Below are 24356 nucleotides of genomic sequence, written 5' to 3'. Positions count from 1 at the left end.
CTTTCTGTCTTTGTCCTCTCCCTCTCCCCCTCTCTCTATGTATCTATCTATCTATTTATCTATCTATTTAACTATCAGTCTATCTATCTATGTGTGTGCATGTTCACATATCCACTTTAACATATACATTATACATATTATATATGTGTCGGTCCTATAGTGAATGGTGTTACTGTTGTTCGTTGTTTCGCCTGTCAACTGTCTCTTTCAGGTGAAACTGTAAGAACAAGACGCCTTCTAGTATTTGTTCTGAGTTCAAATCTCACCCTGGGCTGCTTGGATGATAGACTTGTCTCTTTAACCCGGCAACGTGGATGCCTTTAGTGCCCGTGGTGCCTTTAAACCAGTCTTTCGCAAGCATTTGGGCCAAGTTTCAGATTTGAGGCTAACCTTCCCACTCTCTGTCTCTCATACACGCACGCACACACGCACACACGCACACACACACACACACACACACACACACACACACACACACACACAGAGGAATTTGTCTCTGCAATGGTCATAGTCACTACCTTCCGTCCTGTCAACAAGAAAAAACAAAAGCATTATACATACACGCGCGTCCACACATGTGTTCATATAACTTAAGAATTGGACCATTACTGGTCCCGGACATGTTCATATGCACACATTGAGAATGTGTGTTTTGTGTGTGTATTGTACGTATAATCGTTATTATCGTTTAACTTCTCTAAGCTCGCATACATCGGGTGAAATTTGTTGAGGCAGACTTTACACAGCTGGAGACCCTTCCTGTCACCAATCCTCGCCCGTTTTCAAGTAAGTAAGGTAATAAATAATTCCCCATAGTCAGACATTTTTTTTGCGGAAGATTGGGAACAATGAACATTGCTGTATGGCAGCGAAACTCGTATACAGCCTTCAAGCTCTATCAAGACAAGTAGACACGGATCTTTTCTGTTGGTTTGGAAATTTCAGAAAATTTTTGCGAATTTGTATTCTACACACGGGAATTCATACGATTGGGCAAAAACAAAGAAAATTTTTTTATGCGCGATTTAAGTCCTATTTAGCTATTATTTTTAGCATAGGCGTAGGAGTGGCTGTGTGGTAAGTAGCTTGCTTACCAACCACATGGTTCCGGGTTCAGTCCCACTGCGTGGCACCTTGGGCAAGTGTCTTCTACTATAGCCTCGGGCCGACCAAATCCTTGTGAGTGGATTTGGTAGACGGAAACTGAAAGAAGCCCGTCGTATATATGTATATATATATATATGTGTGTGTGTGTGTGTGTATATGTTTGTGTGTCTGTGTTTGTCCTCCCAACATCGCTTGACAAACGATGCTGGTGTGTTTACGTCTCCGTAACTTAGCGGTTCGGTAAAAGAGACCGATAGAATAAGTACTAGGCTTCCAAAGAATAAGTCCTAGGGTCGATTTGCTCGACTAAAGGCGGTGCTCCAGCATGGCCACAGTCAAATGACTGAAACAAGTAAAAGAGTAAAGAGTATATCTCAACACCACCTCATACCTCATGTATTTTAAGCATTTTAAACATTATCACGTGGGTAAGCAACCAGGTAACAGCTTGGCTTGTTACTATGGAAACAGGCACCTACATGTGGCTTTCGATTGGCTAAAATTACCCCAAATTTGCAAACTTTAATAGCTATTAACTCTTTATTTGTTGAATTATTGCAAAAATGAATTTCCTGTCAATAATTACCATACAAAACTATATCAACACACCAAATATGAAATCAATTGGAACAAAAATTGAAGAAATTGAAAAGTGACAGCCAAACGTAAAGCATCCGTAGACATCAAATCATGCGCACATATTTATAAAGCTTATGTTGACTCCGGGTTATAGAAAAAATTCGGCCGAGGCGCTACGGTGCAGGACTGAACTCGGAACCATATGGCCATATGACTGGGAAGCAATACCCTATATCCACGCCAGCGCATACAACACGCACACAGTCATATAGACACGTGTGTGTGTGTGCATGGCTATATACATGCGTACATTCATGCTGATTATGGTAATCTCTAGTAGCTCGAGAAAGACGGTTCCGCACTTTCTCGTACAACCTGCACAAATGATTTGCTTATAGTGATCAAATGTGTGTGCTGTATGTAGGACCACGTTTTGGCCCTATTAACTCACACCCACGCCCCCATCAAATTGACGTTGCCAGAACAGGTGAACGGTATTCCATATGTCAGGTGTCGAAGTAATCGCAGAGCAGCGTGGCTGGGAGTGTTTTGCATAAGAATACAACTCACCAACCAGTTCAGGAATTGAAATCCCAATCTCGCGATCGTAAACACAGCATCCTAACTACTAAGCCATGCGCCCTCACACGTTCCATAATGCTTAAATAGATAAATGACATTGATCCATTAATCAATATATAGTCCAATATCTGAACTTACAGAAAAGAAAGTAAAAAAGAAAAGACAATTTTAAAATGTAACAAAGCAAACCCACAGAGAAAAGGAAAAAACGAATAACGACTTCACAAAAAAAAAAAAACATATCGAGGAGTGTCTATTATTTAGTTCAGCAGTTACGGTAGTCAGACGTTATGTAGGTGTCACGGTATAAAATTAACAGACGACAGCCTAGTCGTTAAACACAACAAACCCTTTCATACAACACACACGTCTGAATGAAAGCAGTTATTCAGAGACTAACCTAACTCAAGCTTCTCAGTGAGTTGCATACATGCTTCTACTTTCTACCGGAATAGTTTAGTTTTTAACTAGTGGTAAATTGTACACCCCAATATAATAACCCATATAACCTTAATTTCCTTCTTCCTCGAGACTTTGAAACTTTTGTAAACTGCTAACAGTTAGTTTTATCACTCCTGTTAATCTAAATTGAATAATTTAGGTGGATGAAAAAGGAAGAGAGAGAAAGAAAGAAAGAGAGAAAAGAAAACACTGACTTTTTTCCTCTCATTTATTTATCTCCTCTCTCTCTCTCTCTCTCTCTCCTTCTCTGTATCTGTGTGTGTGTGTGTGTGTCTGTGTGTAGGCATGTGTGTCTGTGTGTAGGCATGTGTGCCTATCTCTTTTGTTTTCCTACTTCTAAATCCAAAAATTTCCTGGAATATCATCATCATGTGTGTGTAGTCTTATCTGGTGCAAAGCTCATTAGCTATTCTTGTTGCATGCCTTCAGGATCCGCTCTAATTGAGCAGATCTGTCTAATCAAAAGCACTCAAGTCGTGACCATCCCGTCTGTCTTTTAGTCAGTGCTCGTTTAGCTAGAACAAATTTATCTAATCTGACCTTCTAAGACAGTGGAGTTAGGTGAAATTAGAGAAAATGTGACTGCTGTTTCTAGCCAGTAAAAGACGGCGTAACATCTCTTTGTTGGTACTTTTCAAAAGCTAATTAGGTCGTAGTGGTACAATTAGATTACTCTTTGCAAGTCAGCCTCGAGTAAACCCCACATCTCCCTCTCTCCCTTGGGAGGTAGTACTTGCACTAATTACCTCAAACTAACAGCAAAATGCATAATTGTCTCATGTTCCCTTTTTGGCATCTATTCACAACTAGGGTAAATAAAATGAGAAATTTACAAAACTTAAGTGCCGTAAGCATCCATCGCAATATCAGTGATAACATGCGAAGCGAACTGTTGCTAACTTGCCAGCTAGGCTCACGAGAGAAAAACTAACGTGGTCATTAAACATACTAGAAATAATAGCCAAATCTACTCCAAGTCACATATCCTACTGTCTTAAAATAAGATAACAGAGTTGTGAGTTTCGATTACAGGTAGCACATAAAGCTACTTTTAGCGGGGCTGCACTATTTTTGTTGTGTGGAGATGCGGAAGAGTTACAGGGGTTACAGACTACTTTATTATTTTAATTATTAAATGAAAGAGTCCTACTGAATTCTACATTAAATTTTCATTCAGAATCGACTTACAGACTATCATAAAAATATTTGTGTGTGTGTGTGTGTGTGTGTGTGATATTTAGCGGTTCAGCAAAAGAGACCGACAGAATAAGTAACAGACTTTAAAAAAAAAAAGTACACGAATCGATTTGTCCGACTAAACACTTCTGGGCAGATCGATCGATCGACAGACAGACAGGCAGACAGATAGATAGATAGATACATTTCTTTTATTAGCCACACAGGGCTCAACGAAGATGGGACAAATACAATGTAGAGCTTTTCTTTTTGGGAGGGGGAAGGAAGGAAATAGATAGATAGATAGATAGATAGATAGATAGATAGATAGATAGATAGATAGATAGTTTAGTTCTAATAATGAAGTCTTCTGAAATCATTTAATCAAAAATAATAATACCATGCACCGCTTCTCAGTGTAACATGATGTGTGTATGTGTGTGTGTGTGTGTGTGTGTGTGTGTGTGTGTGTGCGTGTGCGCGCGTATAGTAGTAGTAGTAGTAGTAGTAGTAGTAGTAGTGGTGGTGGTGGTGGTGGTAGTAGTAGTAGTAGTAGTAGTAGTAGTAGTAGTAGTAGTAGTAGTAGTAGTAGTAGTAGTAGTAGTAGTAGTAGTAGTGACAGCAGCAGCAGCAACAGCAACAGCAGTAGAAGTAGTGGTAGCAGTAATAGTAGTTTAATTTCCTCTTCGGGTTACTTCTTAACACAAATTGTTGCGTTTATGAAAATTTTTATCGCGCTTTTTATGAAAGGGATCTTGCAATCTTGGGTTGAATAATGTGATGTTGTTGGCTTCAATGTGCCTAAGAAAAAAAGGTGGGATGGGCCTTAACCAAAAAGGCTCCTTTTAGTCATATGGTTGCGCCCGTTCAGAGATGAAGAGGAATTAAACGGCAAAAGCATGTGTTAACTCTCTTGTACCAGCGAAGCCAGCTTGTACAGTATAATTATTACGGCTATGGCGGCACTAATAAATCATCCTTGCTCTAATTCTAACCCTAATCCATAAAATAAATAAACAACGTCACAATAAAGTAGAAATCAGGCGGCAACCATTCAGAGAGAGAGAGAGAATCTACGGGGTTGTTTGATATGCTAGAAATAGCAGCCAAGTCCTAGGCAAACCGTACACACTACATTCTCTCGTGGTTTCTAATTTAGATACAATGCCAGTAATTTTGAAGGAATAGGGTTAATGGATATCATTGACCCCAGTACTTGAATAGTACTTTGTTTTGTCGACTACAGTCTAAAATGATAAATATTAGACAAACGGGTTTTATAAATATTAAACAGATCTATAAATATTAGACAAACAGATCAAATAGTTTCTATTTAATATTTTCGACCAAAAATAAATGGGCTGGTCGAGACGTGATTACAGTGACTTTTATCATATATATAAAAGAACATAAGTTAAGTTTCACTACACCTGTTTCACATGTTATTTTTTTTTTTTATGTAAACACTATACTTGAAACTTTTCCCTTTGTTGAATCTGGAATTTACATTAGATCGCGAAACTGCAGCCCAATATGCATGGGTATATAGTTTAATGCACATGTATATCTATATGTATGTGTATACAGATGTGTGCAAGTACATGAATACATGCACACAGATGTGCGGATATCGAAATTGATTCAAATCAATGCAACAAATCATTAATGTGTGTGTGTGTGTGTGTGTGTGTGTGTGTGTGTGTGTGTGTGTGTGTGTGTGTGTGTGTGTGTGTGTGTGTACATATGTATGCGTATTCGACGGGTTTCCCTGCAATTTCCGTCTACCAAATCCACTTACAAAGCATTGGTTGGTCCGGGGTTATAATATTATAATAGAAGATACTTGCCTAAAGTACTGCGCAGTGGGACTGAACCCGAAGCTCACGTTCTTGTAAGTTTCTTTACAAGAGATGAGTTGGGACTTAATAACATCCAACAGCTTCAGTGTTTACTTCTTTACAAACAACTCCCAGCAAAGCCGTCTTATCAGTGAATTGGACCCTTTAATATTTATTTAAGGCGGCGAGCTGGCAGAAACGTTAGCACGCCGGGCGAAACGCTTAGCGGTATTTCGTCTGCCGTTACGTTCTGAGTTCAAATTTCGCCGAGGTCAACTTTGCCTTTCATCCTTTCGGAGTCGATAAATTAAGTACCAGTTACGCACTGGGGTCGATATAATCGACTTAATCCCTTTGTCTGTCCTTGTTTGTCCCGTCTATGTTTAGCCCCTTTTGGGCAATAAAGAAATAAGAAACGTTAGCACGCCGGGCGAAATGTTTAGCGGTATTTCGTCTGTCTTTACGTTCTAAGTTCAAATTTCGCCGCGGTCAACTTTGCCTTTCATCCTTTCAGGGTCGATAAATTAAGTACCAGTTGCGTACTGGAGTCGATCTAATCGACTGCCCCCGCCTCACCCAAAATTTCGGGCCTTGTAACTAGAGTAGAAAAGAATATTTATTGGCAGCAGCTACAGCATTCATAGATCAGAATTGGCTCGTAGACTAGTAAGAACAACCACCCATCCGCCCCGGCAACTGACCAGTCTGCCCATTGCCTTTAGACTGCTGCATCTCAGTTACATTTCAATTGATTTGGGATGTTGTTTGTTGTTGTTAAGCCTCTGCCTGGATTGCATAGACCTACAATACCAAAGACTTTCCAACCGTCACAATCACATCATTTCAATAAACGATAGTGCGACTTAAAAGTTATCTGGACTTTATTTCTAGCTGACTGAGCGAGTGACAAAGACACTGCAAATGAAATAAACAAATAAACTGAAATAAACAAATAAACGAAGGAAATTGAAATAAAGAAGTTTTGACATTTACACCTTTCCTAAGAATGTTTGTAGCGTCATTAAGTGAAACGACTACAAGAGGGAGTCAAAGTAACGACTCACCGGAAGTTTACAACTATTAGTTATAAGGTGTTTGTTTGCCTATTCCTGCACACGTATAGATAGATAGATAGATAGATAGATAGATAGATAGATAGATAGATAGATAGATAGATAGATAGATAGACAGATAGATAGAAAGAAAGAAAGAAAGAAATAAAGAAAGAAAGAAAGAAAGAAAGAAAGAGCTGGGGAGAAAAATAAATGGAAAGTTAAGAAAACTTCAAAGTATACCGCATCTTGGTTTCATTTCTGAAATGCAACTATTTCACACCTCTTAAGCGACCTGTACTCCTGGAAAATGTATAAAAGCCACAGACTCATACGCACTTCTTATCGCATGCAGGGTTTCAGCTGCCAATTAACTTTTTGCCCGTTCTGTCTTATCATATGTGATACACAGAACATATCTCCCTGGCGTCCACGCATCGTGTATGATACACAGTTACTTATTTTTTTATTTTTTTTTTTATTTCAATTACCAGAATAACTTAAGAAAGTAAAGCGCTTATTTACTCAAAAAGTATGAAACAAGGGCTATTTCAAAATATGAAAACAAGGATGGCTATTTAGAATAGACTTATAAAAATGCATCGGACTGAAAAAAGGGTAAAACAGAAAACATAGCGAGAGGCGTAAAACAAGTAAACTGAGAAACTACCATGCAATTTCAGGCCTTTGTCGAAGTCATACGTTTTGCTTGTAAAGAAGAATATTTTAGTTATCAAAGGCTTCAACTCCCAGTTAGACTTTACCTCTAAGTGGTAACTAAACCTGCACACCCTATAGTTTTAAACTATATGACTAAAAGACTTCACCAGGTGGTTCTATTAAAGTTAGACAGGGTCTGGGCTTATTTATACTGGCCGAAACCCATCTTAAGTTATATAAATGTATATAGAGAGTGAGGGGGAGGAGAGAGAGAGAGAGAGAGAGATACACTTATATATGTATATGTATGTATATATGTACATATACACATCCAATTATATATATTTACACACACACACACACATACATATACATTGCTAGCGTCATCCACATATTTTGAAGACGTCTGCTATATCAGTTTTGTATGTACAGGTGTTGGAATGGTTCACTCCACAACGCAGTTTCGAGTTCGGACATACTGCGCGGCGCCTTGGCCAAGTGCCTTCAACTATGGTCCAAAATCTACCCGGTTGCTCGGAGGTGAATTTGGTAGATGGGGGTTATATGGAAGTTTGTCTGTATGTGCATGCGTGTGTGTGTGTGTGTGTGTGTGTGTGTGTGTGTGTGTGCGTGTGTGTGTATGTATGTGTATGTGTGTGAGTCTGTGTCTGTGAGTGTGGAGGCGGGGAATGTCTTTGTGTTTGTGTTTGTATTGGTCAATCCACTGCTTAACAACCGGTATTGGTTCGTTTACGTCTCCGTAAAGTAGTGATTCGGTAAAAGAAAAAAAACAACGATACAATAAGTGCCAGACTTCAAATGATAGGTCCTGGTATAAATTTGTTCGACTAAACCCTTCAAGGTGGTGGTGGTGGTGGTGGTGGTGTATATATATATATATATATATATATATATATATATATATATATATATATAAGGGGTGTATGAAAAGTTTTCAGTCTTCAAGTCTTTTGAGCCTTGAAGACTACCTTCATCAGAAGTCTTGTACCATGTTTTGTTTTTTTGAGGCTCAAGACTTTTCATACAACCTTCGTATATGTATGTATGTGTGTATGCATGTATGTGTGTATGTATGTATGTGTATGTGTGTATGTATATATGTACTTCCCTGTGCCTAGTCAACCCATTGTTTTTATTATTATTGGTATGTGGATATTAAATTTTGCATATATAATTAATGTTGTAAAACAATGGAGTTTTGTATTTTGAGAAAAGTCAAATATATCTATAAAACCGACACTAATTGTATGACTCAAAATGTATTTTTCTTGATCTTCCTACGAGTGAAGCAAACAGCAACTCGGTGTGTTGAATTCACAACATAAAGAAGAAATTGCAGGACATTGAACCTGTCACTCTTTTCATTTGTCTCATTCCATCAAACTTTCTAAAGATTGAACAAAATCCTATTTTGTATCATATATAGTCCACAGAAAACGAACATGTTATAGAAAAGTTTAGCGTAAAATATTCCATAAACTATACAGATCAGCAGGTATACCACCAACTCCACATGTTAATGAATACATGTGTGACACAATACAAAGCTCATAGTCTTGGGTTCGATACATACAGACACTCACGCACGCACAGATATAGATAAAGAGGTTAGGTTAAAACAGAGGGGGAAATGACATCGTCTCATACCGACACTCTTCATACCAATACCGAAGGAATGTTGTAGTGGGCAAGAGTCTTCCACGATGGACTCAGACCAATCCGAGCGTGGTCAGTGAAGTATGCTAGCTGGAAACTGCGTGAGAGCATGAAGAATGGTTGGGCTGATTGCTGAAGATTACGTTAAGAGCACGATTAAGTTAATAAATTGTGCGATCTAATTCGAAACAGATGCGATTAGTACAAGTGTCAGTGGAGATTTCTGTCATCTGTACAATAAAACCATAAGTAGAAAGTTCCGATGCTAGAACAACAAGATTATTCAACGTCGATTCCGGCAGATAATCCATTTACTTCATATATGTGTGCGTGGACAGAGAGAGAGAGACAGAGACAGACACACAGCGACAGAGAGAAAGAGAGACATATATATTTATATAAATATATAGTTATATAGTATGTATGTATGTATATATACATATATATACATATACACATTAATCCATCAATCCATTTTCATATGAATGTATGTGTGTATGTATACGTAAATGTATAAATATGTATATGTATATATGTGTATATATATACACACACACACACACACACACACACACACGTTTGTATGTATGTATGTATATATGTATGTACGTATTGGAAGCGACAGCGACGTGTAAAAGAGCCTTTGTTTAAAAAAAAAAACTACACTTAGTATCGAAAATTTTTCAGGGTAATTTTATGGGGAGGGGGGAGAAAAAAGAACGGAAAAAAAAACAACTAACATCTGTATGAATGTTTCAACTCTCTTGACACAAAGATTTAAAATAAAAAAGGCATGGGGGTGAGTTGGTAAGAATTTACCTAATATTTTAACAGCTGTATTGTTAATTTTCTCTCTTTTTCATTTTTTGTGGGGTTGGGGGGCATTTTGAATTTAGAAATTTCATATATACTTTCTAAACATTAGCGCTTTACGTGTTCGGATGAAAGAAACCCACGCGAACATTAAACCTACAGCATGCTGACGTCAAAAGGCACATAAATTCATACATACAAATTAAGGCCAATATATATATATATATATATATATATATATATATATATATATATATATATATATATATATATATATATATATATACACATATATATATTATAACACGTCTGCATTTACTGAGGGAGAGGTACAGAAGTTATAGATGATGATAATAGGCGCTACGCACATTCTTTTATTTTAATGAATGAGGAAAAGTTGAATGAACAAAGTTATGACCAAAGAAAAAAAATGGATAATTTGTTGGAAATTACAATTATATAAAAACTTACCGATGTTGTCAATATCTTTATCTGGAATTTCTCTATTAACTCCACTGTCCCGGACGGGACACGTGGAATCGTTACGTTCCATGTTTTTCTTCTATCAACTAACCTCGCTCTCTGTCTGTATGCGTATGTATATCCTTCGTTCAGTTATACCGGCTGCTAAGTCAGTCAGTTTAGTATGTCATGTGTGAGTACAGTGAAATGTCGCGCCTCTTACAACAGATTGGCCTGGTGTAGCAGGCTGACTAACTTTATAATGCTGACTGACCTACACACATTGCTTCTTGGTCTCTTTCCACCTCACACATTAACATGCTTTTATTTATTTATTTATTTATTTATTTATTTATTTATTTATTTATTATAGGTTTGCGTATATAAATGTGGTGGGAAAGGCATAAGAGGGAAGGCAAAGCAAAAGAAACAAAGCTCAAAGCTCATGGCGGCGAATTTCATTGGGTGTTAGTAAAAAGTCACTGAAATTGTATCTCATAAATACACATTCATATATATATATACTAATACACGCGCACACATGTACGCACACGCACAATATTGCTACATTCACGCACACAGACACACTTACACACACACACACGCACATACACACGTAGATGTCTATACAACGTGTATACACATAGATAGATAGATAGATAGATAGATAGATAGGACTAACGTCCGAAACGCTGTCACTTATTCTTTCTATTAAGCTAATACCGTTTTTGTGAAGCCTTGTTCCACGTGTATTCTTTTTAATTGGTCGTTTATTTACATTTAAATGTGTATATATGTATATATATATATGTGTGTGTGTGTGTGTGTGTGTGTGTGTGTGTGTGTGTGTGTGTGTGTATTTATATATATATAATTTCTCATGTACATAAAACTATAACAGTGTGTTAGGAGATTTGCGTCGTACCACGTGGTTCGGTGTTCGATCTACTTTCGTGGCAACACGCGCTTTCACTCCTTCGGTTCCCTGCTAATTGATTACTTTGGCGAATTGTAAACAGAAACGGGTTCGGTGACACATGTCTGCAAGCCTTTCTGTCTCCCTCTTTCTCTTTCATTCTCTCCTTTCTGTCAATCTGTTTGTCTATTTGTCTATCTCTCTGTCTGTCAGCCTATTTGTCTCTCTGTCTTTTTGTCTCTCTGTCTTTCTCTGTCTCTGTCTCTCTCTCTCTCATTATACACACACATACTCTTACTTGTGTCAGTTATTCGACTGCGGTCATGGTGGGGACACTGCCTTTAAGGGTTTAGGTATGAAATCAACCCAGTACATGTTTTAAGTCAGAGTACATATGTTCTCGATCTCTTTATCGAACCGCTAGCTTACGGGAACACAACAAAGCACCAAACACCGGTTGTCACGATGTATGTGACAGAGACACACATAAACATACAACACACATTCAGACCCACTCACTATAAGTACGTATGTATGTATGTATGTATGTATGTATGTATGTATGTATGTATGTATTTGCGTAGGTGTGTGTATGTATACTCTTTTACTTGTTTCAGTCATTTGACTGCGGCCATGCTGGAGCACCGCCTTTAGTCGAGCAAATCGACCCCAGGACTTATTCTTTGTAAGCTTAGTACTTATTCTATCGGTCTGTTTTACCGAACCGCTAAGTTACGGGGACGTAAACACACCAGCATCGGTTGTCAATCGATGTTGGGGGGACAAACACAGACACACAAGCATACAGATGCACATACATATATATATATATACATATATACGACGGGCTTCTTTCAGTTTCCGTCTACCAAATCCACTCACAAAGCTTTGGTCGGCCCGAGGCTATAGTAGAAGACACTTGCCCAAGGTGCCACGCAGTGGGACTGAACCCGGAACCATGTGGTTCGTAAGCACGCTGCTTACCACACAGCCACTCCTACGCCTTGGTAGCAAGGTTGTGAAGGAATGAATCTCGTTTTAACCATCATCTTAAAAAGGTCTTGCAAATTTTCATAGTTCCAGATATCGTGATCATTTGTAGCGTATGAATTAAGGGATTTGTGTTCAGTCCTCAAGATCCCAAGTTCAGCCATACCTTTTTCCAGACGGGTTGGTATGTATCCTGTTGCTCCTGTTTATTTATGAAGTTAAAAATGTATCTTCGGTACTGGAATTGCAAACTCCTTCAGACTTGCGTGGAAAGTATAGCTTGTCTACATCTCCATTGATGCTGAAGTTTCCCGTAACAATGAGCAGCTTCCGAGTTTGAAGGTCTATATCATTGAGTACCTATAGTGACTAGTTCAGAAAGTCGAACGTATGCACGAGGACAGGCACTGAAGTATTCCTCTCTCTTTCTTTCTTGGGGTAACCATTCCTGTGTGTATGTGTGTATGTATATTATTTTCATATATATATATATATATATATATATATATATATATATATATATATATATATATATATATATATATATATATATATATATATATATATATATATATATATATATATCGTCTATCTTCTATATCTATGTATCTATGTATCTATTATATATACATATATACACCTGTCTTCGTCTGTTGTTTTTTCGTGAATTCCCCTACATATAAAATCGAAATTCTTCCTCTTTCTTTCTCCGGGAAAATGAAAGTACCTGGTTTAGGTGAAGCTATTATGCTATGGCCTAATTTGTCACAACAAAAATTATGCAATGGTACAACACTAATTATGCACAAACTTATGAGGAACTGCATTGAAGCAAATATTCTCATTAGTTGTGGTAAAGGTGAGACCGTCTTCATTCCTCGCATACCGGTTATACTATCCAATTTAAACCGCTACAGTGGAGTATCACGCGTGGGAGCTGCATAATTGGTCTCAATAAAAACTATACAATGGTACAACACTAATTGTGCACAAACTTATAAGGAAATGTATAGAGGCAAATATTCTCAGTGGGTATGGTAATGGTGAGACCGTCTTCATTCCTCGCATACCAGTTATACCATCTAATCTCTCATTCCGATTTAAGCGGTTACAGTTTCCTATCCGAGTTTATTTTGCCATGAGTATTAATAAAAGTCAGGGCCAAACATTAAAATCTGCTGGGTTGCAACTTAAATACTCTTCACATGGGCAACTTTATGTCGGAGCAAAAGAAAATCTTTTTGCTTATGCACCCCGAAATAAAACAAAAAAACATTGTGTATAGAGAAATATTCACTCTTAATGCAACATGAATACTTCAATAACTTAATTTTCCATTACTATCATTGCATTCAAGAATGACTAAATTACCTATTTAAATGAACTGCATTATATAATTGTCATTACTGTATTGATAAATGAAATAACACATACAACTCATTTTTTATTGTCATATAATAAACAAACAGAAGTTTGTGTATGAAACCCATCTTATTTCTACTTCAATAATTACATGTTTCTCTTATGAAATACACACATACAGGAGGTTCATGCATGAAATTCATCTTTTTTCGTCTTCAATTATTACATATTTTTCTCTTATGAAAATACACACATACAGGAGGATAAATTATATGTATAATAATACTTTGAATGTGGCTCCCGAGAAACAGAAAAAGTAATTACCTGATCAATGACGGGTATAACTGCTAGTATATATATATATATATATATATATAATACAAAATGGGACAAGAACGCAAAACATCAAGACAGTGAGGTGATACAAGAAAGGGACAAAACATCCAGAGAGATGATACAAAGAAAACACGGACAGGTCATTCGGAGTTTTCTCTCTTCAGTCGAGATCCAGATTATCTTTGCAATTTCGGCTGGTTATTCTCGATATTGCTCCAATCTGGCCAGCCCCAAGGAAAAACTAAGCTAAGTGCATTAGATTCCTTGGAAGAAAGCAGCGAATGTATACAAAAACAAGGACGGAAAAAACGAACAATGTTACACAAATACAGTACTACAAATACAGTAGGAATAATAACAGGACAAACCAACAGATGTCTTTCGACTAAGGACGAATAAAATTAAGCTGGCGTATATGGAAATAAGGCCTTACAGCTAGGATACACACACACATATCTACATGCATAAACACACACACAAACACACACAATCTACACCAATACCCAGCACTGTAATAAAGGTGGAATCGATAAGAAGGCCCATATACAATATCTCGGGTTTTCCAGCAAGCTATCGGTATGAAGTTTTCCGATTGCCGATCCTTATTCAGATAACTTTATACCAGTGACAAGCAAAGTAGCCAGTTAGAAAATCTCTATAAGAGATGAAAATAATAACTATACTGAGAAGTAATGTTTGTCGCCACTGTTACATGGCTGTTCCGTACGAACCAACATTGTTACCATTTTTTAACCCCAAGAGGTTATCGATACAATCTGCACCCGATATATATTGCAAGCAAGGGACCGAACCCCTACCATCTTCTAGCGACTAGACAGGCCCACCAGACCGGTCGGTTTCAGGTTATTTTTGCCCATCCTCAGTGGAGCTAACTACTGCTATCTCTATGCTTGTGAAGTGTTTGATTCATGAAATAGTACTAAGTTTACATTAAGGCAGTGCTGAAAACTCCGTCTCAGAAGAGAATATCTTTGACTATTATATTCTTTGTTATACGCTAGTCACCTTTCCTACCACAAGAGTTGTTATCTATGATCGTTATCTTTATGTCATCAAGTAAAACATCTTAACTATGGAACAAAAATAGACATAAATTATCTATTATATTATTCTGCAACAGTATGTCGACAGTAATCAGAATTTCATTAATATGAATATACTCTTCTGCAATTTTCATTTCAGACAAAGACAAAGTGCATGTCACTGGACATGAATATATAAATCATAGTAAGCGAATTACAGTAGCTGCTCCAGTGAGCCGTGAATTCGAAAATAGACATATCAGTATAATTTGTATGTGCATGCGTGTGTGTGTGTCTGTGTGTGTCTGTGTGCGCGCGCGCATCCATCTGTCTGTCTACCAGTCTGTCATTCAGTAATAATTTAAAATATTCATCACTCAATTATCTTATGAATTATGTAAATTTCGTGTACATAATGGATAATGTCTTCGATTTTGTCCCATATTTAATGAGACACATAAGATTACACAGAACTGAGATACAGAGGCAGTTTCTTGCCATCTCTAGTGATACCAATAATCAATATCTCGCCACTTCATTTAGGGGCTATATATATATATATATATATATATATATATATATATATATATATATATATATATATATATATATACACACACACACACACACACACACACATACTAGCAAGTATATCCGGCATTGCTCGGGCTTAAAATGGCATAGTTTTTTTTTTGTTTTACTTGTTTCAGTCATGTGAATGCGGCCATGCTGGAGCACCGCCATTGGTCGAACAAATCGACCACGGGATTTATTCTTTGTAAGCCTAATATTGTATATTCCATATTCTATACCCCACATTGGTTCTGCAGGAATATAAATAAAACATAAAAAACAGACAGTGTTGGAACTCTTTTAAACAAAATAATATATTCCTCTATACACAATCATACAAAAAAACCATAACTGATAGAATAAGTATTCTATCAGTTATGGGAACGTAAACACAGCAACATCGGTTGTCAAACAATGCTGGAGGAACAAAACATGGACACACACACACACGCACACACAAACACACAAATATGCACATATATACGACAGCCTTCTTTCAGTTTCCCTGTACGAAATCCACTCACAAGGCCTGAGGCTATAATGTGCATATATATATATATATAGGAGCACTCCGTCGGTTACGACGACGAGGGTCCCAGCTGATACGATCAACGGAACAGCTTGCTCGTGAAATCAACGTGCAAGTGGCTGAGCACTCCACAGACATGTGTACCCTTAACTCATGGAGATTCAGCGTGACACAGAGTGTGACAAGGCTGATCCTTTGAAATACAGGTACCACTCATTTTTGTCAGCTGAGTGGACTGGAGTAACGTGAAATAAAAAGTCTAGCTCAAGGACGCAGCGCGTCGCCCGGAATTGAACTCACGCCCTTATGATCGTGAGAGGAATGCTCTAGCCACTAAGCCACGTGCCTTCTCTATATATATTGGGTTGGCAACTAAGTTACCGCCGTTCTTTTTAATTTTGGAATTTATTGCGTTTTTTAATTTTGGAATCTATTTTTTCGAGAATTCTATTTTTGAATCATTTTGGAATCTATTTTGCTTTTGTTTTTCCTAGTTAATTTTAGTTAATTTTTGTTTATTTTTAGATCATCAAAATGGAATGTCAAGATATGAAAAACGATCATTTTTGACACCATTTTCCTTTTAGTCAAGGTCCTAAGGCCGCAAAAGCTGCTCGTGACATTTGTGCTGTGTATAGAAAGGGTGCCATAGCTGAAAGAACCCACTCGTGATTGGTATGCCAAGTTCAAAAATGGAAATTTTGACCTCAAAGACGCACCTCGTTCTGGCCGTCCAGTTGAGTTCGATGAAGAGCGATTAAACCAACGTTTGCACGAAAATTCTCGTCAAACGACAATGAAACTGGCAGAGAAAATGGAATACTCCCACACTGCTATAGAGAAGCATCTTCACTCGATGGGAAAGGTTCAGAAGTATGGAACATGGGTTCCGCATGCTTTAAGTGACACCAGCAAAAGTCAACGAGCCACAATCTCCGCTGGTTTGCTTGCTCGTCACCACTCAACTCATGGACATAGGCAACGATTGCTTTACTGAATCGTTACTGGCGACGGAAAATGGTGCCTGTACATCAATATGAAGCAGCGTAAAGAATGGCTTAGCCCCGGTAAACAAGCGACACCGCACGTGAAACAAGATCTTCATCCGCGTAAAACAATGTTGTGCGTATGGTGGGACTGGGAAGGAATTATCCATTACGAATTGCTTGAACGGAACCAAACAGTCAACGCGGAACTCTCTGTTCAACAGATGGAATGACTCAACACGGTTATCCAAGAGAAAAGACCTAATCGACAGCATGGAGTTCTGCTGCTGCACGACAACGCCTGCTCTTATATCGCCAATATGACCAAGGAAGCCATTCAAACGCATGACTGGGAAGTGCTGCCACGCCCGCCGTACTCTCCTGATTTGGCACCAACGGATTTCCACCTCTTTCGATCTCTTTCAAATGCCATGCGCGGAGTTTCGTTCAATACTGATACAGAATTGAGAGCTTGGTTGGATCAATCTTTCGAGTGGAAATCCGTTGATTTCTACCAACGAGGTATTGAAAATCTTCTTGAACGTTGGGAAGAAGTTGTAAACAACAAGGGTGAATGCATTATTGATTAATTAGTTGTTATTTTTTATTAAACCTTTTAAAAAGTTTAAATTAAAAAAAACCGGTGGGAACTTAGTTGCCAACCCAATATGTGTGTATGTGTGTGTGTGTATGTGTGTGTGTGTGTGTGTGTGTGTGTGTGTGTGTGTGTGTGTGTGTGTGTGTGTGTGTGTGTGTGTGTGTGTGTGTATTACTCTTTTCAGTTGCAGAAATCGACCGCTGAACTTATTCATTGTAGGCTTGGTGCTTATTCTATCGATATGTTCTACCGAACCGCTAATTTACTGGGACGTAAACACACCGACATCAGTTTCTAAGCGATGGAGGTAAGGAACAAACACAGACACAAATACACGCACATAAATATATATAAATATACATACATATATATATATATATATATATATATATATATATATATATATATATATATATATATATATATATATATATATATATATATATATATATATATATATATATACATACATACAAACATACATATATACATACATATATATATATATATATATATATATATATATATATATATATATATATATATATATATATATATATATATATATATATATATATATATATATATATATATATATATATGACAGACTTCTTTCAGTTTCCGTCAACCAAATCTTCTGACATGGCTTTGGTCGGCCGAAGGCTACAGTAGAAGACACTTGCCCAAGGTGCCACGCGGTGGGATAGTGGGATCCCATGTGTGTGTATCTGTACACATCTTTTTTTTTTATTATTCATGGCTCAAAATGAATATATAGATAGCATGTTTATCTTTCCAATCATTCCATAAGTAAATGCCCTGAGCAGTTTTTTATAGAAACCACCTAATAAGTAATTAATTAAGTACATGAATTAATATTAAACTGCTTGTATGTAATCTTTCCTTTTTAATGTTGATAATTGATATATACACACATTTGACCTATTTTGGTTATATCATTTTTGAAAATCTGAAATTTTTTTTTTATGCAACATAACAATATTGTTTATAAACAATCACCCATAGTGCCCCAAGATCAAATTTCTTCTGTATTAACATCCTAGGTTTCTTAGCGTCTTGTCCCTTTAACTGGTAATTAACACCATGATTTAAAGTCTTCCCCTACCCAGCCTCTTTTTATAGACAATTACTTTACATCCAATTGACTACTCCTAATGTCTTCTTTCCTCCCTGAGGAAAAGGGATACATATGACAATATTTTATTTCTTTACTACCCACAAGGAGCTACACACAGAGGGGGACAAACAAGGACAGACAAACGGATTAAGTCGAGTATATCGACCCCAGTACGTAACTGGTACTTATTTAATCGACCCCGAAAGGATGAAAGGCAAAGTAGACCTTGGCGGAATTTGAACTCAGAACGTAGCGGCAGACGAAAAACCGCTAAGCATTTCGCCCGGCGTGCTAACGTTTCTGCCAGCTCACCGCCTTGACAATATTTATGATAATATGACAATATTTATGACCAAACCTAGCCATGAGCTGTCAACTTATTCTTGTCCTTTATTCAAAACAGACAGTCTTCTAGTCTTAGATTTAATAGTTGATAAAGAGATAAATGAATTAGAAATGAATTACAATCCCTTACAACACTATGACCCCAATGGGCGTCATGCGATTCTTGGAAACGTAGTCTATTCTTAGCTACAATAGCGGCAGCATAACTTTCTCCCATCCTCTTGGTCTGTTAAAGTATTTGAGAAAAATTATACTAATGTGTCCAACTGGTTAAAATTCTATTTATTTATCTGTTCAGCTGAAGATGACACTGCATTTAAATTGATGTAATGATTGCAGTGTTCAATAAAATGGAGCCGCTTGAAACGGTCGTACTGCATCACTACTTGATATTCTGTTGCTTATTTTGATATATATATATATATATATATATATATACTAGCAGAGATACCCGGCGTTGCTCGAGATTAAAATGGTATAGTTTGTTTATATATATTACAGTTATGTTGAAACAGGTGATATGAATGGCGGTGTAATGGAGATATTGTACGTAAATGGGTACATTCTGGAAATGGGCTGTAATGGGAGACAGTGACGGGGAAGTGAACTGTCGAAAGAGGTTGAGGAGGAGCTGGTAGTGCTGGCAATCTTACCTTACCGCCTGAGCAGCACATGCCACTAGTTTCATTTGGAAATTTGAAAGCTTTCCAGAAACCACAATTTGAGTGTAGCACACCAATTTGTACAGAATTATCGTTTTTATAAGGCTGTGATGGATCATATCTGAAAGCAGCTCTTGGTGTTGGGAAGAACGAATTTGCCTGTGGTCTATTTCTGAGAGCTATATTGTATTGGACATCTGTTTAATATAGCGTGCTAAATGTTGTTCTAATGACTCAGCATTAAGTATTGCAGGCTGCCTTAGCTGATCTTGGGAAAATCTCATCTCCTTTCTCTCTTGAGACTCCATTTGACGTGCTGCAGCATGCATCTGCTGACCCTGAGAAAGTCTCATCTCCTTTCCCTGTTGAGACACACACCTTCGGTTTTCAGCAATCGTCCTCGCTTTATACCTGTTTCTGGAGAGAAACACGTCTTTTCTTTGGTGGCATATTTTTTCAATATTGCAAAGAAACAATTATGAACATTGAACAAATATATTGAGTTGTCCAGAAAGTTCGTGCCGATTTTTAAAGGAAAAAAAAATCAATAAATACTTGCCATTACATTTTTAATCAACCAAATATGAACCATTTTGTTACACAATGCGTTTCCATCTCTTCTTTAACTTGAAAATAACCTCTTTCCAGAATTGAGGTGGTTTCATGGCAAGTAAATAGTATTTCATGATATTTGTATGTAATTTTGGTAAATATATCTGTTAAAGTGAGATGTCAGTGTAATTTTCATTTTTGCACCCTATATATATATATATATATATATATATATATATATATATATATATATATATATATATATATATATATATATATATAGGCATACCTCAGCTTAAGTCGTTTCGATTTAAGTCGTTCTCAAATATACGTCGGTTTTCAAAAATAATATATAGAAAAATAAGAATCAAGTAAAATCATTTTACTCGATTTTACGTCTGTCCGCCACAAATATTGGAATCGTAAAATCACTAGAAAATCGTTAAAAGGACATAAAATCATGTTACTGTACAATAAATAAGAATAAAAGCATATAAAATCATATTAAAATACGTACAGTAAATGTTAAGATACACACCATAAAGTAGTATAGCTTAATGAACGAAATCATGAAATCAGCTGGGATGAGTCTTTTGAGATGAGTCGGACAACTATATCGACGATTGTACATAATAAGGACAAGATTTTAGCACATGTCAAATCTGAAGCACCAGGGACGAAGAACAATATCATCAAGAAGAAAAAAGGCAAAATCTTTGAAGAAATGGAAAATCTTTTTCTTTGGATTGTTAGGTTGAATCGTCAGCGTGCTACTATTCGTCAAGAAATCATTCAAGAGAAAGCATTGACTTTCTTTGAGGACCTGAAGAAAAAATATCCAGATGAAAAAGATGTTAAGTTCAAGGCAAGTCAAGGATGGTTCATGAGAGAGAGAGAGAGAGACAGACAGACAGATAGATAGAGAGGGAGAGAGAGAAAGAGAGAGAGATACAGATAGATACATCTGAATGTATACGTATACATATAGATACACGCGCGCATACATATGTAAGGCAATAAATAAAATAAGAAAACACAAGAATGACAAGTTTTAGCAAATTTTGTATCAGGTATATATGTGTGTATGTGTGTATGTAGTTGAGTGTGTGTGTGTGTGTGTGTGTGTGTGTGTGTGTGTGTGTGTGTGTGTGTGTGTGTGTGTGTGTGTGTGTACGCGCGCGCGCGTGTGTATGTGTGTGTGCGTGCATTTATGCACATATGCATGTATGACAATCACAACTTGTCAATCTCCGACAATACGAAGTCGAATAAGTTGATAAGTTTACATATCTGGAAAGCTGTGTTTAGAACGAGTTCGATACAAAAGTTGAAGTCAAGATCAGTATAGGTAAAGCAACGTCAACATTCCAGCGCCTTCGTATATTAAGGAGATCGAAGACTATCAGCAATAAGATAAAGCTGCAGCTATACTCAGCTATTATATCAACAGGCATCGACGCCTGTAAAACTTGGAAGAAGAGAGTAAAAATATTTCTGTTGCTGGACGTGTTCCATCACCGCTGCCTACGTTTAACCTTGGGCATCTCCTATCGGGACAGAGCACGGGAAGTTTGCTGGACGTAGCGACTAAACGACGGATGCATTACACTGGCCATGTACTTCGATTACCGTAGGAATGACATGTTACTATCGTGGTGGATTAGACGCTGGAAATAAGAAATAAGTCCGAGTGGAAAACCAAGGAAGATGTGGTGTAATACGTTCTAGGACGACATATTAGTGATAGGAGTCGGCCCGTGTGGAGCTAAGAGGAAAACGTGCAATCATGGTGTTTGGAGAAACCTCGTTGCCCGTTCAGCTGATAACACTGGAGAATCTAATTACTAAGAGAAAGATGTATGTATGCTCGCTTTCTCTTTTTAATTTAGAGTAAATTTTGGCCAGCCATCTATTTGGTAGCAAGATTGCGAAGCAAAGTATCTTCTTTTAACCATCATCTTTTGAATCTTAAGAAGGTCGTGAAGATTTTTATAGTCCCTGATATCGTGATCATTTCTAGAGAATGAATTTGCATTCTCTCTCCAAGATACCAAGTTCAGCCATACTTTGCTCCAGACGGGTTGGTATGTATCCTGTTGCTTCAATAATGATAGATATGAATCTAATAGTGTATCTTGGGGTACTAGATCTAAAAACTCTTTATCATGATCTCGTCATTATCATGAACTACAATCGTATCCAGAGGGTGGCTGATTTCCACAACAGAACGTAATCTTATACTTGCTCCAACTTTATCAACGTAATCTTATCCTTGCTCCAACTTTATCAACAGTGCAAAAGTGGGCAAATGAATTTAGGAGTAAAACAGAGAGTCTTCGAGATGACCCAAGGTCTAGATGTCCTGCAGCTGTCTCCACCGATGAAAGCATTAATCGCGTTCATCACATAGTGATGGCTGACAGGTGATTGACTATAAACCAAACATCAATGCTATTAGCATATCCCGTGAGAAAGTTGAGAATATTCTGCACAATGGATTTAGCAAGACGAAGATTTCTGTTCGGTGGTCTTCTGACAACTGATCAAAAGCGCACCGGGCTGATTACATCACGGGAATATCTGACATTGTTTCAAGCAGATCCAGGTGGTTTCCTGAACATTTTCTAAGCCAAGATGAGTGCTGGGTTGATCACTTTGAGCCACAGACAAAGAGACAATTCATACAGTGGTAACAGCTCCCCTCATCTGTTCCAAATAAAGCCAATGTCGTTTCATCTGCAGGGATGGTCTCAGTTTTTGAGAAGCAAAAGGCATTGTTTATTGACCATTTTCAAAAAGGCCACACCATTATTGGAGAAAACTATGCCAACTTGCTTAGGAAGTTATGAAAGGCTATCAGACCAAACGCTCAGGAAAACTGACGACATGAGTCCTATTTCATCTGGAAAATGCTCCAGCACACAAGTCCTTCGCTTCAGTAGCTGCTGTGCGTGACTGTGGCCCTGAATTGGTTGATCACCCTCCATATTCTCCTGATTTGGCTCCATCTGACTATCATCCGTTCCCCATCATGAAAAAACACTTGGCTGGCAACCAATATTGTAGTTACGATGATGATGTATCTGCTGTTGGTGACATTTTTGACCAACAGGATGAAAGCTTCTTCACCAATGGGATCCAAGCATTGCAACGCAAATGAAAGAAATGTATGGACTGCAAGGAGGGGACTATGTTGAAAAATAAACCTCATTTGGTCACATTCCATGAGAATATTTTGGTCAGCCTATAAACTTTTAAGGCCGACCCTCGTCTGTATGTATCTCGTATACATGTATATACACACACAAATACATACACACACACATACATACATACATACATACATACATACATACATACATACATACACACACATACATACATACATATATACATACCTACATACATGCATGCATACATACATACATACATACATACATACATACATACATACATACATACATACTAATTCTCTCATACTTCACTCTCTCCTTTTCAAACCTTGAACAACCAACCTCCCTCACCAGCTGCAATTTCTGTCTGTATTAGAGCATTTTTAAGGCAATCCTTAAACCTTAGTTTAGGCTTATGTGCTGGTCTCTTGCCATCTTCCAGCTCACCATACAATAGCTGCTTGGGCAGTCGCTCATCACTCATCCTTACCAAATGTCCCCACCACCTCAAACATCTTTGCAAAAGCATTGACTCTATACTTCTAATGCCACTCCTTTCAAGCACCTTCACATTACTAATGGCCATTTTCCAGTTTATCCCCAGGACGTACGCGTTGTATACCTTAACTTTATTTGTGAAGATATATTATGTTGTCTCCACAGACGCCTATCAAGCCTACCAAAAGTACTACTGAGCCCTGCTGATTCTGTATGAAATTTCATCATCAAGACCAGCAGTGCTCAA

General features: G+C 37.5%; 1 protein-coding gene across 1 annotated transcript in view; it reads right to left on the bottom strand.

The window, feature by feature from the left end:
* The window catches only part of LOC106879538 (electroneutral sodium bicarbonate exchanger 1), a 161630-nt gene extending 150738 nt beyond the window's left edge, over nt 1-10892 (bottom strand). The window contains exon 1 of the mRNA XM_089350788.1: nt 10418-10892. Coding sequence (XP_089206914.1) covers nt 10418-10499 — 82 coding nt within the window. The 5' untranslated portion in view covers nt 10500-10892. The remainder of the gene's footprint in view (nt 1-10417) is intronic.
* Between the last annotated feature and the right edge of the window lie 13464 nt (nt 10893-24356).

This window comes from Octopus bimaculoides, chromosome 4 (genome assembly GCF_046866305.1).
Source record: "Octopus bimaculoides isolate indiv1 chromosome 4, ASM4686630v1, whole genome shotgun sequence".
NCBI classification, from domain to species: Eukaryota; Metazoa; Mollusca; class Cephalopoda; order Octopoda; family Octopodidae; genus Octopus; species Octopus bimaculoides.
The sequence above is the reverse complement of the archived record's forward strand: the minus strand, read 5'-3'. Positions and strand labels throughout refer to the sequence as shown.